At 48.2% G+C, this 16,305-nt stretch overlaps 1 protein-coding gene across 2 annotated transcripts; it reads right to left on the bottom strand.

Annotated features, from left to right (window-relative positions):
* Positions 1-2,975: 2,975 nt before the first annotated feature.
* On the bottom strand, positions 2,976-16,281 carry PSMD3 (proteasome 26S subunit, non-ATPase 3). Of its 2 annotated transcripts, XM_004434548.3 has the most exons (12): positions 15,911-16,281; positions 13,273-13,463; positions 11,791-11,928; positions 10,416-10,552; positions 9,282-9,472; positions 9,012-9,115; positions 5,547-5,661; positions 5,324-5,443; positions 5,084-5,187; positions 4,651-4,806; positions 3,605-3,655; positions 2,976-3,416 (listed from the first exon to the last, which is right to left on the bottom strand). In XM_004434548.3, the coding sequence occupies exons 1-12, from the start codon at positions 16,122-16,124 to the stop codon at positions 3,339-3,341; spliced, it is 1,599 nt and encodes a 532-aa protein (XP_004434605.1). In that variant the 5' UTR covers positions 16,125-16,281; the 3' UTR covers positions 2,976-3,338. The 2 variants fall into 2 exon arrangements, with proteins under 2 accessions (XP_004434605.1, XP_087297233.1); XM_087441107.1 differs by lacking the exon at positions 2,976-3,416 and having other exon boundaries at positions 3,604-3,740.
* Positions 16,282-16,305: the final 24 nt, after the last annotated feature.

Raw genomic sequence — 16,305 nt, 5'->3', positions numbered from 1 at the left:
TTTTACAACATGTAAAAATCATATGAAATTAAATCCCTGGTGTTCATAAATAATTTGTTTACATCCTGTCTATAGTAGCTTTCAAGAAGGGCAGAAGCGAGTAGTTGTGACAGACCATATGGCTTACAAGCCTAAAAAATGTACTCTTGGCCCTTTAAGAAAAGTTTGCAAACTATGTACACAGTACATAAGTACGAGGAGGCACAGAGAGATGTCCTCTGTAGTGTCGTTTGTAATAGTGAACCTGAGCCCACCAGTTGGGGAATGGCCAAGTAAACTGCGGTCCATTCATACCTCATATGCCTCCCCATACCCCCGGGAATGAAAATTCCATGAGGAAAGGAGTCTGTTTTATTCAGTCCTATTCTCAGTGCCTGGAACAGCTCTGGGCATGGGTATCAACATGAGATTCCAAAACCAATATTGAGTGAAAAGAACAAGTTACATTCCTGTGACACACAATTTACAAAGGTTTAAAAACTCAAAACAATACTATATTTTGTAATAAAAGTATAAAAACATAACCTGGAAGGCTACCCACTGACTTCATCAGTGTGGCTGCCCCTAGGGAAGGAGGGGAAGGGCCTGGGAAAGGAACCAGATGGGTTTCCAATTTATCTGTAATGTTTTTTCTTGGATTAAAAAACTTGAGATAACAAAATGCTGACATTTATTAAACTTGGGTGGAAAGTACATGGGTATTTGTTATGTTATTCTTTGTACTTCTCTGTAGTTTTCTAATTAAAAAACAAAACTGGAAGGTGGAGAACACAGTGAACCCCTCACGCATAAAAATGACACTAAGCTTCTCCTGGAAAAGAAAGCCAAGCCAATGGGGATGAATTACAGGAAACTTCCAGACAGCGAGCAGACAAAAAAATGGTTCACAGACTCAAGGTGGGTGAGAACCAGGAAATCATGGCAAATGACCCCAACTCTCTGTAACAGGGTGATACACTCTCCAATCTGTTACCAACCAAGAAAGGGTCTGAGGCACTTCAGGCTAGGTGCTGACTTTAAGATTTATAACCTTATGCGAGGTTGGGCATCATTGGGAATAGTATTAATTCCAATGAGACATGTTACTTAGGTTAGAAAGAGCTTCAAGCAGCTGTACCAGCCCTCAGTATGTATACTGAGCCTCCTTATCACACACTCAAAAAGAAAGTCAGTTTTTTTGGGTCAGCCCCATGGCCTACTGGTTAAGTTTGGCGTGCTCTGCTTCAGCAGCCTGGGTTCGTGGGTTTGGATCCTGGGCATGGACCTACAACACTCATCAGCCATGCTGTGGTGGCGACCCACATACAAAATAGAGGAAGACTGGCACAGACATTAGCTCAGTGCTAATCTTCCTCAGCAAAAAAAAAAAAAAAAAAAAGTCAGTTTTAGAGGTCAGGTGAAGTGGCCAAGGGCCAGAAGGACAGCGATGTGGAGACAAAAACCAACTAACCAGGTAACAGAACCACAGACTGAGGCTGGAAGGCAGCACAGCCTGACAGAGTGTGACCTGAACTTGGTATTACGTAGGCCAGGGTTCATGTCCCACTAAGCCTGTCCTCGCCTCCTGGAAGGGCACGCAGTGGGTGCTCACTATTAGTCCCTGCCCCACTCTTCCTGGAAGGGAATTAAAGCTCTCCTATTAGATTTCTGAATTCACCTGGAAAATGAGGAAAGGATTGGAATCCTTAAAATAAATGAAAAGCTTGGACGCTGGAATAAAAACATCTTCCACAAAGATTGAGGGGAGAATTTGGGGAAAAAAGTGCTGTTTCACAAAGCAAACTCTTTTAAGAGTTTCATTACATGGGGAGGTGGCAGAAGCTTAAATGAAGCGGGCAATGCCAAATCACTGTAACCAAGGCTGGGGTGGGATCAGGAGCCAAAGCAAGGCCAACCTCAAACAGGCCTTTAATGGAAATGAGGGACATGGCGGGATGAAAATCTTCAGTTGGTATGAACAGAGTGCCTTTTCTACCAACAAGACTTCACTGAACCCAGAGTGCCAGGCTCCAGGAGGACACAAACGCCCTATACTAAGAATTTACAAACTAGTTGGGAAGGTAAAGCTTTCACACCAACTATCTCCTAAGAGAAGTATGTGATCATCGAGTGAGTGGTCCAGAACCCAGGGGGTTAGATCACTGTGAGGCAGGAAGCCTGGACGCTGTGTAGAAATCAGCGAGCTGGAGAGCAGAGCACTGGAGGACAGGGGAGGCCGAAACCAAGGCATTGTTCGGATTACAGAGAGCTCAGAGCACTGGATGACAGGGGAGGCCGAAACCCACAAGGCATCGTTCAGATTACAGAGAGCTCGGCAGGAACAAAGAACACAGGTACCGCAACGCCCCAGGGGCCAGCTGGAGAACACATGAAGAATCCCAGTGACCCAACGCAGGGAGCATCGCCGTTGGCGGCTGGGACTCTCGAGACCCGGTCAGGTGCACTTTCCCACCATACGTAGCTGGAGCAGGTGGGCTGGGGCCACAGGGAGCCCCCTCCTGCCTGACCCCAACTCTGTTGTCAGGGAGGAGCCCATCTCCCATTCCATCAGGGTCAACTGGGCAAAACCCTGCTCTCCACCTACTGCAGCCTCATCAGACCATTCTCTCTGCGAACCTCACGCGAGGGTCAGACTCGTGCCTTTTCTTTGATCCTCTAGAAGTCTAGATTCCAAATTTAGAGCCAGAGGTCATTGAGTCTAATCCTGTACTTGACCCATGTGGGAAAGGAGCCCGAGAGGTTTAGTGATTTGCCCAATATTCGAGAGCCGGTTAGGCATGAAATGGAGTAAAGCCAGGCCCCTCTGCTCCCAGCTCAGCGTCCTTCACCCAGCCCTCGGCTTCCTCCTCAGCTGCAGCCGCACCAGGGCCTCATGTTGCACCTGGGGCTAGTACTCCAAGACCAGGAAACAAAATCAGAGCCTGTCAACACGGCAGGTGTGAGAGCAAAGTACAGTCATTAACTGACGCACAAAAAGCTCTGCAGAATTTTTTATTGTTTACAAATCATAACTGAAGCTTCAAAAAACGTACAACCCAACACACGTCCCAATCCCAGTCCTCTGCTCCCTGGGGGAGGCACAGGGCTACTCCCTCCCGCCTTGCTGCCCACACCACTAGCCAAGACCCCGCCCTCCTGCCCACCATGTGCTAAGCCACCGGCTGGGGAGGGGCCCTGGGTGGGGGGCGGGGGGCTGGCCCCTGCTCCCCTCAGCCCCTGCATGCATGCAGTCTGTGAGCCGTGTGTGGGAAAAGGGCCAGTTCGCTGGGCAGGGGACCCCCAAGGGGGAAAGATGACACGCCAGTCCCCACTCACCCACCCCTCCCCAGCCCCCCAGCTCAAGGGAAGCTGTCGTCGTCATCCTCTGCCATCTCCTTGGCAAACTCCAAGTCCTGCTGCTCTCGCTCCCGCCGTTCCTGGGGAAGGATGGGGGAGGGCGGGCTGCTGAGGACCAGCCGTCTCGCTCGCTCACTCGGTGCTTCACCCAGCCTGGCCCACCCCAAGGCCAGAGGCTGCCAAAGCTTCAGAGCTGGCCCCGGCCCTTCCAGAAACCTCCCTCTTCCCTCTCTGCATTCAGTCTTTCCCAGGGCAGAAGGCAGCTTACCTCTGCAGACTCCAAGTCCTTGTTGTACGATTTGGGAGGAAACCTCATGGCCTGAAGCACAGTTGAGACAGGAGCAAGATGAAGAGCAGGCATTAACTTAACATACATTTATTGTGCTCCTTCTGTGTACCACGCACTAGATAGGACCAAGATAGGTTTAGTCTAGTTGGGGAGCCAGGCGTGGAAACTAAGTATTACACCACCATGCGGTAAATGCTAAAAAAGGAGAATTAGGAGAATCTGGAGGTACGAATGACCAACCCTCTTGACTGGGCAGGGAGGGGGACTGCAGAGAGGAGGAAAAGGAGGAAGAACGGACTGGTTGTGGGAATAGAGGAAAGGCATTCCAGAAGAGGAGTCAACTTGTGAAAAGGCCTGGCCAGGTCCAGTGGGGCAGTGTGTGGGGGAGGAAACGGTGGGGAGAGTCGTGGGAAGTGAGGCTAGAAGCATGGGCACAGATCACAAAGGGCCTCGCGTGTCCCATGGAGCACGGCATTCGGCTGATTTTAGGCAAGGGAGCAATATCCCTGGTTTCCTGGGGGAAGGAGACCAGGAAAAATTTCGGCAATCAAATAGTAACAGCGCCTAATTCACTGCCTGACAGGACGAGGGCTTAATAGCCTTTTGTGGAACCAGATACCAGCCCTACCTTCTACATGGTGTAGACTTCACTAAGTGCCCTAATACTGATTTCATTGAAGCTTGTCACCCCTGAGAAGCAGGCAGGGCAGGTCACGTGTCATTATCAGCTTCACAGATGGGGAAAGAGGCTCAGAGAAGGTAAATGCCTCAAATTTGGAGCCAGATCTAGAAGCCTGCACCCAGAATCCCTGTCTTGTCCTCTCTGGTGACCAGACCTCTTAAAGGTGTGTGGTCCCACAGCAAAGTCCTTTGCTCCCTCTGGGCCCCCTGCACTGCCATTCAATGATTTTACAGAGATGGCCTGGGAACTGGACCCAAACCAAGCCCATCTTCTCCGAGGAATCCCCAGGTATGGAGGGAGGGGCATGTTGCTCCAAGCTCGCCTCTGCACAAGGGTGTTTCACCTTGACGGACATGTTGTGGATATCTAGGCAGAAGGAGATTCGCTGGTGGAAGGCGAGCTGGGGCTCCCGGGTGGAATAGATATCAATCATCTCCTTGGACTGGACGTAGCCCTTCTCATGGTTGATGCTGGCCTCGATGACGCCATCCCGGATGGCCTGCAGGCCCCCAAGGGAGGAAAAGTCACCAGAAAGCCCATCTTCTAAGTCCTAGAACATCCTGTCCCATCCCTTCATCCTCCTTCCACTCTCACACACACCCTCATACTCTCTCTCTCTGGCAACTTCCTGGCTTCACTGCAAGATAGGACCTCCCTGAAAGGTCTATGCCACTGCTTCACCCATCCTCTCCTTGGCCAATCTCCACCCACTCCCACCCCTGAACTAAGGCAGAAGGTGACAACCTGGGCCACCGCGGTGCCTGAACCAGCCCCACCTTGGCAACAATGAACTCTGCATCCTCTGGGCTGTCCAATTGCAGCTTCTGGGCAATGTCGGCCAGGGAGATTCGGGAATAGGAGAGGCTGATCATGCGCACACCTGGGAGAGGAAGGAGCAGTGGGGTGGGGACAGACCCTTCACCCGCCCACGGACACCCACAGGGTTGTCCCTGTCCCTTGGAGAAACCTAGTCTGGGTCCTGTTCTTCCAGGGGGTCCTCAGACTCTGATCCAGACCTGTCTTAATGACGTTGTGCCGCAGCCGGATTATAAGGGTGTAGGTCCCATCTGCTTGAAACTTCTCCCCAAACTGATCCAGGACCTGGTTGAACTTGGCTAGGTTTCCTGTCCTGACAGCTGCAGGTGGGAGAGGAGTGGATTAGATGATGCAAATGGGCACACACATCAAAGAGGCAGTGCCAGGGGGTCTGGCAAGCTCTGGGAGGGGGACCAACCTTACCTTGGGTCAGAAGGAAGTAGGGCATGAGTGAGCGCTTGAGGGATGGCTGACGGAACTGCAGCCGGTCCGGGATCTCCCCCAGCAACAGCTCCACCACAATAAGAAGCTTGTGCACCTGGCAGAGTGTGACACATGAACGCAGTGGGCAAGGAGCCCCAAGAGGTGGAAGAGAATGAAATGGGGCTTTGATTCAGTCAGACATACTGAGAAATGGGGAAAGTGGCATTGTGATTAGGCCCATGTAGAGAGGAAGAAACCCTGAACACCTATGCTGGGCATGGCATTGAAGCCCTGCCTTTGTAGCCAGGTAGTGGGAATTACTGGGAATTAGGGCTTGACCACACTCAGCCCTAAGCTCCATTTTATCTGGCCAGTCAGTGCACACACTGCTCTGAAAGGGCAATGCTCTAAAGTATAGGTCAGGTGGGCAGGTTCTGCAGCTCAGAGGTGAGGGAACAGGGCCCACAGGCCTAGGGAGTGGAATGCGAGTCAGCCAAAGATGCCAGTTAGGGAAGTGGATTGTTCCTGGAGGAGAGGAGGTGAACAATGTGTAGACCTAGTTATCAGGGTAGAAGCAGAAGCACAGGAAATGGGCCTGGCAGAAACTCAGTGAACGAGCCGTGTATGGACCTAGAAGGCTGGCTGGGCAATCAGGCCTTCCTCCTCCATAAACCTGTGAGTGTTTCTGAGTAGTGCTTACCGTGGATTCAGCACTGTGCAAGGAAAACTATGGTGGAGGGGACGATGCCCAGCAATTAAGGAGCTTCCCACCAAGTAGGAGGGAAAGGAACACGGACAGCTGAATCATGCAATAGCAAGTGTCGCGAGGGAGGTAAAGGGTTAAATCACCCAACGGTGGTGGGTGATCATGTCCACATCTGGGCAAGGACTCCTCACCCCTCCACATACACCCACGAAGTTGCCCTGTCCCTTGGAGTAATCCACAAGAGAGGAGAAAACCATGGCAACAGTAGCAGTTAATATGTGCCTTAAGGATTAGGATGAAGCAGAAAAAGGAATGAGAACGTTTCAGTCAAGGGAACAGGCTGGAACAGAGACAGGCAAGGGTGAGGATACCCCTTGAGGAGTATGGGGGCTATCAGGAGAGACGACTGGGGCCAGTCTGGGGATGTGCTGTTTTGAAAGCCAGCCTGGCTTCAGAGCTTGGAGACAGAATACTGAGGTTTAGTCTCTAGTCAATAGCTAGGAAATGCTGGGCAACTGAGTCCTTGGTTTCCTCATCCCTAAAATGGGCATAATAACAATAATACCTGGCCTATCCACCTCACAAGACTTATGATACTCTACTGGGCAGGCAATGGAGAGCAATGCAAGCTTCCGGGGCAAGGCAAAGATGGGTCTAGAGCTCTGCTTAGCTAGGCAGTTGTACGGAACCAGAAATGTTAGGGGCTCGAATAAGGGCACTGGCAATATCAGAGTGGAGGCTAATACAAAAGACATGGAGGCAAATCAACAGATGACTCAGTAATGGGGAAGAGGGGTGGGGAGGAGTTGGAGATGATCCTGAGGCTCGTCTGGATGGGAACAACTGGTAAGGGGCGCCCAAGGGGGTTTGTTCTGGACAAGCTGAGTGTGAGGAGTCAGCGAGTATCTGTATAGAGATGTGTGGCGGAAGTTGGATTTGTAGGTCTGGTGTTCATGAGCAGGTTCAAAATTAGTATTACAGGCTGAACTGTGAACCCCAAATTCATGTTGAAATCCCTAACCCCCCAGTACCTCATAATGTAACTATATTTGGAGATAGGGCCTTTAGAAAGGTAATTAAGGTAAAATGAGGTCATATGAGTGGGCCGTAATCCAGTATGACTGGTATCCTTATAAGAAGAAATTAAGATACAGACATGCACAGCAGGAAGACCATTTGAAGACATTAGAAGAAGATGGCCATCTACAAGGAAAAGAGAGGCCCTCAGAAGAAACCAACTGTGCTGACACCCTGATCTTGGACTTCTAGCCTTCAGAACTGTGACGAAATAAATTTCTCTTGTTAAGCCACCCAGTCTGTGGTACCTTGTTATGGCAGCCCGAGTAGACTTAGACAGTCAGTAACAGACTTTGGTGAAGTATCATGGAGGTGAGAGTTGAGCTATGAAAGCAAGTGAGATCACCCAAGGAGAGTGTGGATTTTACTCTGGATGGATAAGCTTTCCAAGGATTCTATCGTGGACTCCACTTTAAACTTAATGTCTCTCTTCACCCATTCTCACCCTCCCTGTTTTTACCTAAAGCTAGCTTCTCCACCTGTGCTCTTTATCTCATTCCCTCCTATCTCCTCCAAGGCCTTGGCCCACCATCTATTTACTTAAGTCTCTCGGGGTGGAAAGTTCCCCCAACTCTGCTGCTTCTCCTCTTAAGCAACCATCCCATCTCTTTCCTGGCTCCTTCACCAATAGTCCACAGGCCAAAGACCTCACTCCAGCTCTCTCTGCTCCTTCCTGCCACCTGGCTCCCCCACAGCAAACTTTGAAACCTTATCCAACTGCAGTAAAATCTGGTTTGAAAACACTGCTTTACCCCATAATGCCTCTCCCCTGGTACATGACACAGTCTATATGTTAATTATTTGCGTTTTTAGAAGAAACTTTAGTGTGTGCCTTATATTGTAAGCAATCTAACATTTTGCACATGTACCCTGTGTGTCTCAAAAGCCATTCCTTTCTGTGAAAATTCCTCCTATCTTTCAAAAACCAGACCAAATTCAACTTTTTTCTTTAAGATCTCTAATTATTTGATCAAAACCAAATCTGCCTTTCTCTGAACTTATGAACAGAAACAAAACAAACCTACTACACCGACCTATCATTGCACATTTTCATCCTGTGCTCCAGGCAAGGGCACTAGGAGGTGATGTCGTATTAAGGTGGGAGCAGAGGTTTGTAGTTGGGAAAGCTGGGTCCAAATTCTGCCTACCAGTCTCTGTGACTTTACACAGACTTTGGGTCAGTGTTCTTTATCTGTTTCTTCAAGGGCAAATACCACTTCTCATCCTTCTTTTCTATCCCTCACTCAAAGACTATATGGTGACTGACAGCTCTTAGGTGGCCGACGTTCATCTCCACCTGAGTCAGTCAGCCAGCTGAAGATGTTCTGGGTACCTTGTCCACACACAACACTGCTCCCAAACGAGCATGTGAGGGACCAGTTACAAGTCTGGGGTTTATCAACACAATCCAGACCCACGCCCAGAATGACTATAAGGAGTGCTGGGGAATCAGGACTATTCTAAACCCATCTACCAAGGAGAATATGCGGAACAGAAACTGCTAGAGGTGTGGATCACGTCTGCTTGATGAGCTCTGAACAATGTTATGCACAGACAGACATGTGATGCAACCTCTTGGATAATGAAGACTAAGGAGGGCTTTCCTGGTCCCTCATACAGGGAAACAGAACTAAAGTGGTAGCAGGTGAGTAAGTGGCAAAGGGACGAGAACTGCCGCTCACCGTCTGTTTGAAGCCGACGGCTGTGTGCTGAGGAGCCTTGCGCAGGGCATTGGTCATTGTTCTCCGGGCCTCGGAGTACTCCAGCTGGATGGCTTTGATTCGCCCTGGTGTGGAGAGGAGGAGAGTGGATCAAGAGAATGATGTCATCCAAACCCCCTTGTAAAGCAGAGTGCCAAGTGGGCTTCACGCACCAAGTGCACCCCACTTTTAGAAAATAGGCACCAAGCGAGCCTGAGACCCCTCTGCCTTGGGGGCTGGGCCCCTGCTCACCTGTGTAGTAGAGGTACCTTGCCCACTCATTGTTGTTGGCCTGCTCAGGGAACACGGACTTGGACACCAGCTTCTCAGCCTGGTCGTACAAGCTGTAGTGTAGGTAGTTCCGCAGCAGGAGGTTCAGCAGGGTGGCCTGCCCGTCCGCGTCATGCCGAAGGGTGGCTGTCCGGAGCCGAGCATGCAAGAAGCTTCAAGAAGGAAAGAAAAAAGATGTCAAAGGCCTCAAATCACAACTCTTTGCACTGCCTTTGACCTCCCTATTCTCTCAATTCCTTAAAAAGTGATACAAACTGCTTTTCTGGTTATTCACTAAATATTCCACTATCAAGCGCCTACTGAGTGAAGCACTATTCTAGGTGCACAGAAAAGGACAAAACTCTGCTCTTGGGGAACTTGGACTCTAGTGGGGGAGCCAGACAACGATCATGGTAAGTGGTGTATTACGTCGTACGATCGAAGGTGGTAGGGGCTATGGAGAACTCAGGGTAAGTGCAATGGGGGCGACAGGAGGTGAGAAGGATGGGGTTGATTTTAAATAGCTTGGTCAGGGTAGGACTCACTGAGAAAGTAACAGTTAGGCAAAGACCTGGAGGACGTAGGGAGAAGAGCATTCTTGGCAGAGGGACAAGCCATGCGAAGACTCTAAGGAACAGTGTGCCTGCTTGCCCAAGGAAGAGCCAGGAGGCCAGCGTGGCTGAGAGCGAGTCACAGGAGCAGTAGGAGATAACGTCAAGGAGGGAGCAACAGGGGCCAGATCATGTCAGGCCTTGAGGGCTTTGGCTTTTCCCTGAGGGAAAAGGGGAGGCACTGCAGGGTTTCAGCATAGGGGTGAAATGTTTTCCAGCCTGTCCTTCCACTCTTCATCTACCAATCAGTCTTCCCTTGATGTGCAGCGAAGGGAAGAGCTGGGGACAGTTCATACAGCCCAGGGGTTATCTCCATTTCTTCATCTTTCCTCAGTCCCTCTCTCAACCCCTTCATGGCTCAGGGCATGCTAACCATTACCCCCATTTCCTGCTGGGCACCTGGTATCTACCAGCTTACCCCCTCTGCAAGCCCACAGCTCTGTGGCAGTGACTGACCACATCTCTGACCCCAAGGGCCACGAGTGAGACCTTTGACCACCAGTACCTGCGCACCACATCCAGCTTGTCCAGGAACTCATAGACCCGGGCGTGATAATAGTAACACTTGGCTGCCACAAGATCCAGGGCCCGGCGGTTCTGAGTGCTGATCTTCTGCATCAGGTCATCAGAGATCTTCTGTGCCTGGGGAGGCAGCCCATAGAGAATTAAGTGGCAATTCCTCAAAAAGTTCAACATGGAGCTATCATGTGAGCCAGTAATTCCCCTCCTAGGTATGTATCTTAAAGAACTGAAAACATGTTCACACAAAAATCTGCACACAAATGTTCACAGCAGCATTATTCATAATAACGAAAAAGTAGAAACAACCCAAGTGCCCATCACCCAATGAATGGATAAATAAAATGTGGTATATCCATACAATGGAATATTATTCATCCACAAAAAGGAATGGAGTACAGATAAATGCTACAACATGGATAAACCTTGAAAACATTATGCTAAGTGAAAGAAGCCAGACACAAAAGGCCACGTGTTGTATAACTTCATTTATACAAAATGTCCAGGATAGGGAAAGTGCGTGAGAGAGAAAGTAGATTAGTGGTTGCCAGGGCTTGGGGTGAGGGGAGAATGAGGAGTGACTACTAATAGGTATGGTGCTTCTTTCTGGGGTGATGAAAATGTTCTGGAATTAGACAGTGATGATGGTTGCACAACCTTGTGAATTTACCAAAAACCACTGAACTGTACACTTTAAGGGCAGTTGAATTATATCTAAAACAAAAAAACAAAAACCAACCAGTTGGCAAGGCAAGGAAAAAACAAAATAGGGAACTGAGGAGTGGGACCTGCCATTTCTTGAGTGTGTTCCTGGGATAGTGGCTATGCTGACAAAAAAGCTGGCCCCAGCTGGAAGGAGTGGAGGAAGTATTTGTAGTATCCAAAATGGAGGTGCTCAGTCCCATAATAATAGCTGCCATTTATTAAAATATTGTAAAAGCTTACTATCTGCAGATCATTGTGCTAAGTATTTTTAAACATGTTATTTTATTGAATATTAATGATAACCTTGTAAATTATACACTTGTCCCCATTTTACATATAGCTAGGAGAAATTAATTTGCCTCAAGTACAGCTGGGATTTGAAGCCAGGTCTTTCTGTCTCCAAATCCCCTCCTTTTCCCAAAAGAATAAACTATGCTGGTATTGTACCACAGACAGGTACAGAGTAACCAGTGCCAGCCCTTTCCCACAGTGCCCGGGCAAGAGTTGAGGGGTTCCCCGTCAGGCCACATGGAGGGAGAATCTGGGGGACAGTTAATAACACAGTGATTATGTCCATTTCTTCACTAGAGACAACCTCCCCTGCAAACCCCTCGCACTGCCTGGGGCACATTAACGCTCCCACTGGTCCTGGATACCTCTTTGTAGCGCTTGCTGTTCATCAGGAAGATGACCACGAGGAGCTGTAGATAGGCTTCCACCTCAGGCAGGAGGGGTGCCGACGCAGCTTTTCCTGTTCGAGGACGGAACTGTAAATCGGCTTCTGTGTCCATGGGCTAGGAGAGGATGTGAGTTACCGTGCAAAAGCTCAGTCAGGTCAATCAGAATTTATTAAGCACTCGTGTATTTTAACAAATATTTACTGAGTGCCTACGATGTGCCAAGATTTTTCTAGATGCTGGGGATACAAAATAAAGATGACGCCATCTCTTTCTCTAGGGAGTCAAGGAAGCTGGCAATACAATAACTACAATAAAGGGTTACAGGAATATAATAGACATCTTCACAGATGATAATGGGAACAGAAAGCATGATGTAAGGATCCCTCAAAGAGCCTACAATCCAGAGAGAGAGATTAAACCACCACACGTGGAACCACTCCAAATTCTATCAGACAGGGTTTAATGAAGTGATATAATTCTAGAAATGAGATCAAGAATAACTAGACAAAAAATTTTTTTTTGGTGGGAAAAGAGGAAATTGACATATACATAGTATTTATTTTCATATCTAGTCACCAAAACTGGAATAATGTGTTATAGTTAGCACAAAAAGTGATCATGTTGGGTGAATCTACAGATGTCAAGGTTAAAACCATTCCAGGTGGGGTTGGAGGAGGGCGCTTTCCCCTTTCCAGACAATAAACTCTTCCTCGTTCCACCTCAAGGGATTTTCTGAGTTTTTACATCTATGTAACAGGCTGCAAGCACACAGGATTTTAGGGAGGTGAAGGTGGCTGGAAGGGTTGATGAAGTTTGGGCAGGACTTGGACTGTACCACGAATGATGAGGGGGATTTCACAGCAGAAAGGAAAAGGAGAGGTCTCTCCTGGCACGGAGACCACTACCACCGTCAAACTAACTTCAGAGGCATTCATTTTGTGTCAGGCACTGTTCCAACAGCTTTATACGCACTCCCCCCTCACCCCCCAGACCTGTTCATCACATTTAACAAATGAAGAAAAGGAGGTTAGGTCACTTGCCCAAGCCCCACAGGTACCAAGTGGTAGAGTTTGGATTCAAATTCAACTCTATCTTCAAAACCTGTGCACTTAACCACTGTTCTATACGTCCTCCATGGTGAAGCTCTGGAGGCAAAAAGGAGCTGGCAACGGAGACGTCACCCAACTGGAGGAGAGCATCCATGTTGGGGGGTAATGGTAAATGAGTTTGGCTGGAAGGGTCCTGATTCCTAGCTTCTTTCCCTGACTCGGAAGAATGACACTACAGGGCAGAAGGATGATTTCCCTTGTTAGTGGGCAAATGAGTAATAAAATGGGCTGCTTTGCTTCACTGCTCTGCGACAGCAGCTAATAAGACAGGTCTTCAGGATGCGAAACAGCTACATCCGGGAGGTCTCAGGTCAAGCCCACACCCTTTAAGCTGGCTGGACCCACTAACCTCTTCCAAAAAGGGTAGCAAGAAGTCTCGAGTGGCATTATTTGAGGTGAAGAAGCCATGCACAGCCTTATACAGAACATAGTGGTTGAGGCGGCGTGATGTGGAAGGCAGCATCCGCAGGGCCCTCAGCACGAATCGAGGCTCCTTGCCGGAAACTGCTTTCTCCAACTGTTTCACATGCTCCTTGATGTCTGCGGAGGACCAGAGGAGGAAAAAATATGGTTACTTCCAAGCCTTCCTAGTCCCCCATCACTCCAGGCAAGTAGCTCTAGAGAGCCTCTTATGTGGCCAATCACCTCTTTTGCCCTAATAGATTAAGCAACACTTACGGATTCCACAGACTGATTTTAAGACCTAGGAGACAACAAAAAATAAAGATGGGGTGAGGGAAGGGGTAGAGGGTGACAGAAAGAGGAAGAAAGGAAAAAAGATGAGAAATAAAACAAACACGTGAAGATTTGTCAGATCTCTAAACAGGAAAAGACTTCTGAAATGTAAACAATGGGAGAAATACATACACACACTCACGACTGATGACCTTAACTTCATAAAAAAATCCTTCTGAATAATTGTGTAAACAAAAGAAAAATATTTGCAACAAATGCAACCAAAGATTCATATTCTTATTCTACAAGGAGCTTGTACAAATGGTTAAGACAAATAAAAATGAACACAGACAACACAAAAAGACAAATGACAAACAGGTAACAGACATGAAAAATACATTTCACTGGGATTCGAGTAAGTGCAAATGGAAACATTTTTCAACTAATAAATTAGTAATATTTTAAAAATGATTGAGTACAGGGCTGAACAGGACATTTCTACTGGTATAATATAAATCAGTACAGTTTTTCTGGACAACACCTACCAAAAACCTTAAAAACGTTCACCCTTTTGATTCAGGCATATAGAGAATCTATACTGAAGAAATACTTATTAAAGGTAAATTAAAAACTTGGGCACAAAGATAACTGTTGCAAACTATTTACAATAGTAAGAAACTGGAAACAACTTAAACGTCCAGGAATAAAGGAATGCAATCAATTGGTAGTTTCTTAGTGACCTTTGTATACTTAGCACAGGATGCCTGGGTCACATTAACGATATAATAACAATAATAGCTAGTATTTATGGAGAGTTTACTATGTGTTCACCATGTGCTAGACACAGTTCTATGCATTTTACTCTTCATAATAAACCAGTGAAATAGGTACCATTACTCTCATTTACAAAGATGAAGAAACTAATTCCAGAACTTGTATTCTTAACCACTGTATCAGGTATTCAATAAATGTCTCTGGAATAACTGAATGCTTTGTTTATGGATGAGTTAAATGAAAACACACAAAATTATCTGTATTTAGTTATGCCTGTTCCAAACTGTATATATAACTCAATCTCAATTATGAGAAAGCACAGGAAAAAGTCACAGGAAAAAAATGTTAACCATGGTTTTTTTTTTTCCTGCTACTTAAGACTTCTCATATTTTCCAAAATTTCTAAAATGAACGAGTGATTTTACAATAAGAATACGAAGTGTTTAAAAGAAACGTATGTATATACGCAGTAAGTAATGCTGCATGGCACCTTTACCACTGGCTGACATTATTTTAGATAAAAGGATCTCTATTAGATATGATCCTGTTGCCCAACTTGAGAGTAGGAGCTGATGCAGTCATCACTATCATATCCTCAAAAGCACCACCCAGGGGCATAACTTGGCTTATCTCAACGTTTTTGAGCTAGTTTCTCATGCAGTTAAGTAGAGAGAAAATCCAATAAATAGTCAGGTCCCACTTGATCTAGAACCGGGAAAATAGCACCAGGGGGACGTTGGGAAGCTCTCACTCTACCCACTCCAAATGTGGGCAGGATGCTCCAAGCAGGAAGAGTGACATATGAACTTGGAGGAACAAGAGGAAGGTAGAAAATTGAGAACGGGCACCTAGGAAAAAAGAAATGGGATTGGTATACAGTTTAGGTCGAAGGTGAGTACTGGGAACTCAAACAAAGATGACACCTAAAAAGCTGAAAGTGGGCATGTGCTTCAACCCTTTAGAAACAGAAGTAGGAGTAAGAGCTTGAAGGGAGAGGAAAAGAGCGATGGGATTGTTTGGGCACCGGAATCAGAGAAATAAGGAAGCAAGCTACTCGGTAGAAATGGTTCCTTTAGGGGAGTTTGTTAAAGGTAACCAAGACAACATAAACTTTTTGTACACTCTCAAAACTCAGGGATCAGTATTCTGCGTCATCCGGGCTCCCTTTACACACGTGAAGACGTACAACCACCGGTGGTTCTAGAGAAATCAATCATACATTAGGGGAGCTAGAATCAGTCTGGTGGGACGTAAATGGAGTAGGTCAGAGGAGAGGACTTAGAAGAGGGCCCAGTGAGACCTAGTTCTAGACGCAACCCCAGGTGGGGGGAGGAGGTGTGTGTGAAGGGAGGAGTCCTGAGCCTGGAGAGACTTATTGGGGCTGGGGTCGGGAGTGTCAGGGCAGCGGGGGCGGGCACTAGCGGTGATCCTAAGGAAGCGGGGACGGTGGAGGCTGCGCTGGGGTCCCAAGGAGAGGCTGGATCACCGGGACGCTGTCACCCGTGATCATGGCACGTCCCCGGCCCGGGCTCTCGTACCCTCCAAGGTGACAGTGTCCAGCTCTCGCTGGGAGTGCTCAGCCGCCGCTGCCTTGCCGTCGGCCTCCCCTGTTGACCCGCCACCCGTCGCCGCCTCCTCTTTCATCTCCACGTCCTGGGGGCCCGGGGGCGGCGGCGGTTCTTGTTCCCCTCCGCCGGGAGGCGGCTTTGCCTTGTCCGCGCCGCGGCGCCGCGCCGAGCCCTCCTGCTTCATGGCGCCCGGGGTCGCGGCCTAGTCCGGAGACCGAGGCCGGGGCCTCGAGTGAACCCTCGCACCAGAGACCAGGAACTGAACCGGAATGCACACGAGCGCGGGCTCGCTCGCGTCGGGCCGCACGATGACGGAGCAGCTGCAAACCCCTTACCGGCGCTGGGCCTTCTGGGAAACGCCAGGC

This window comes from Ceratotherium simum, chromosome 16 (genome assembly GCF_057802395.1).
Source record: "Ceratotherium simum simum isolate JZ-2026a chromosome 16, ASM5780239v1, whole genome shotgun sequence".
In the NCBI taxonomy this organism is placed as follows: Eukaryota; Metazoa; Chordata; class Mammalia; order Perissodactyla; family Rhinocerotidae; genus Ceratotherium; species Ceratotherium simum.
The sequence above is the reverse complement of the archived record's forward strand: the minus strand, read 5'-3'. Positions and strand labels throughout refer to the sequence as shown.

What these genes read in the sequence shown, in the direction of transcription:
- PSMD3 (XM_004434548.3), bottom strand. Translation starts at nt 16,124, where the DNA reads ATGAAGCAGGAGGGCTCGGCGCGGCGCCGCGGCGCGGACAAGGCAAAG. An exon ending in CCGTCGGCTTCAAACAGACG is followed by an intron (nt 5,662 to 9,011) that starts GTGAGCGGCAGT and finishes ACACTCTGCCAG; the next exon opens with GTGCACAAGCTTCTTATTGT. An exon ending in AGGACTTGGAGTCTGCAGAG is followed by an intron (nt 3,417 to 3,604) that starts GTAAGCTGCCTT and finishes ATCCTTCCCCAG; the next exon opens with GAACGGCGGGAGCGAGAGCA.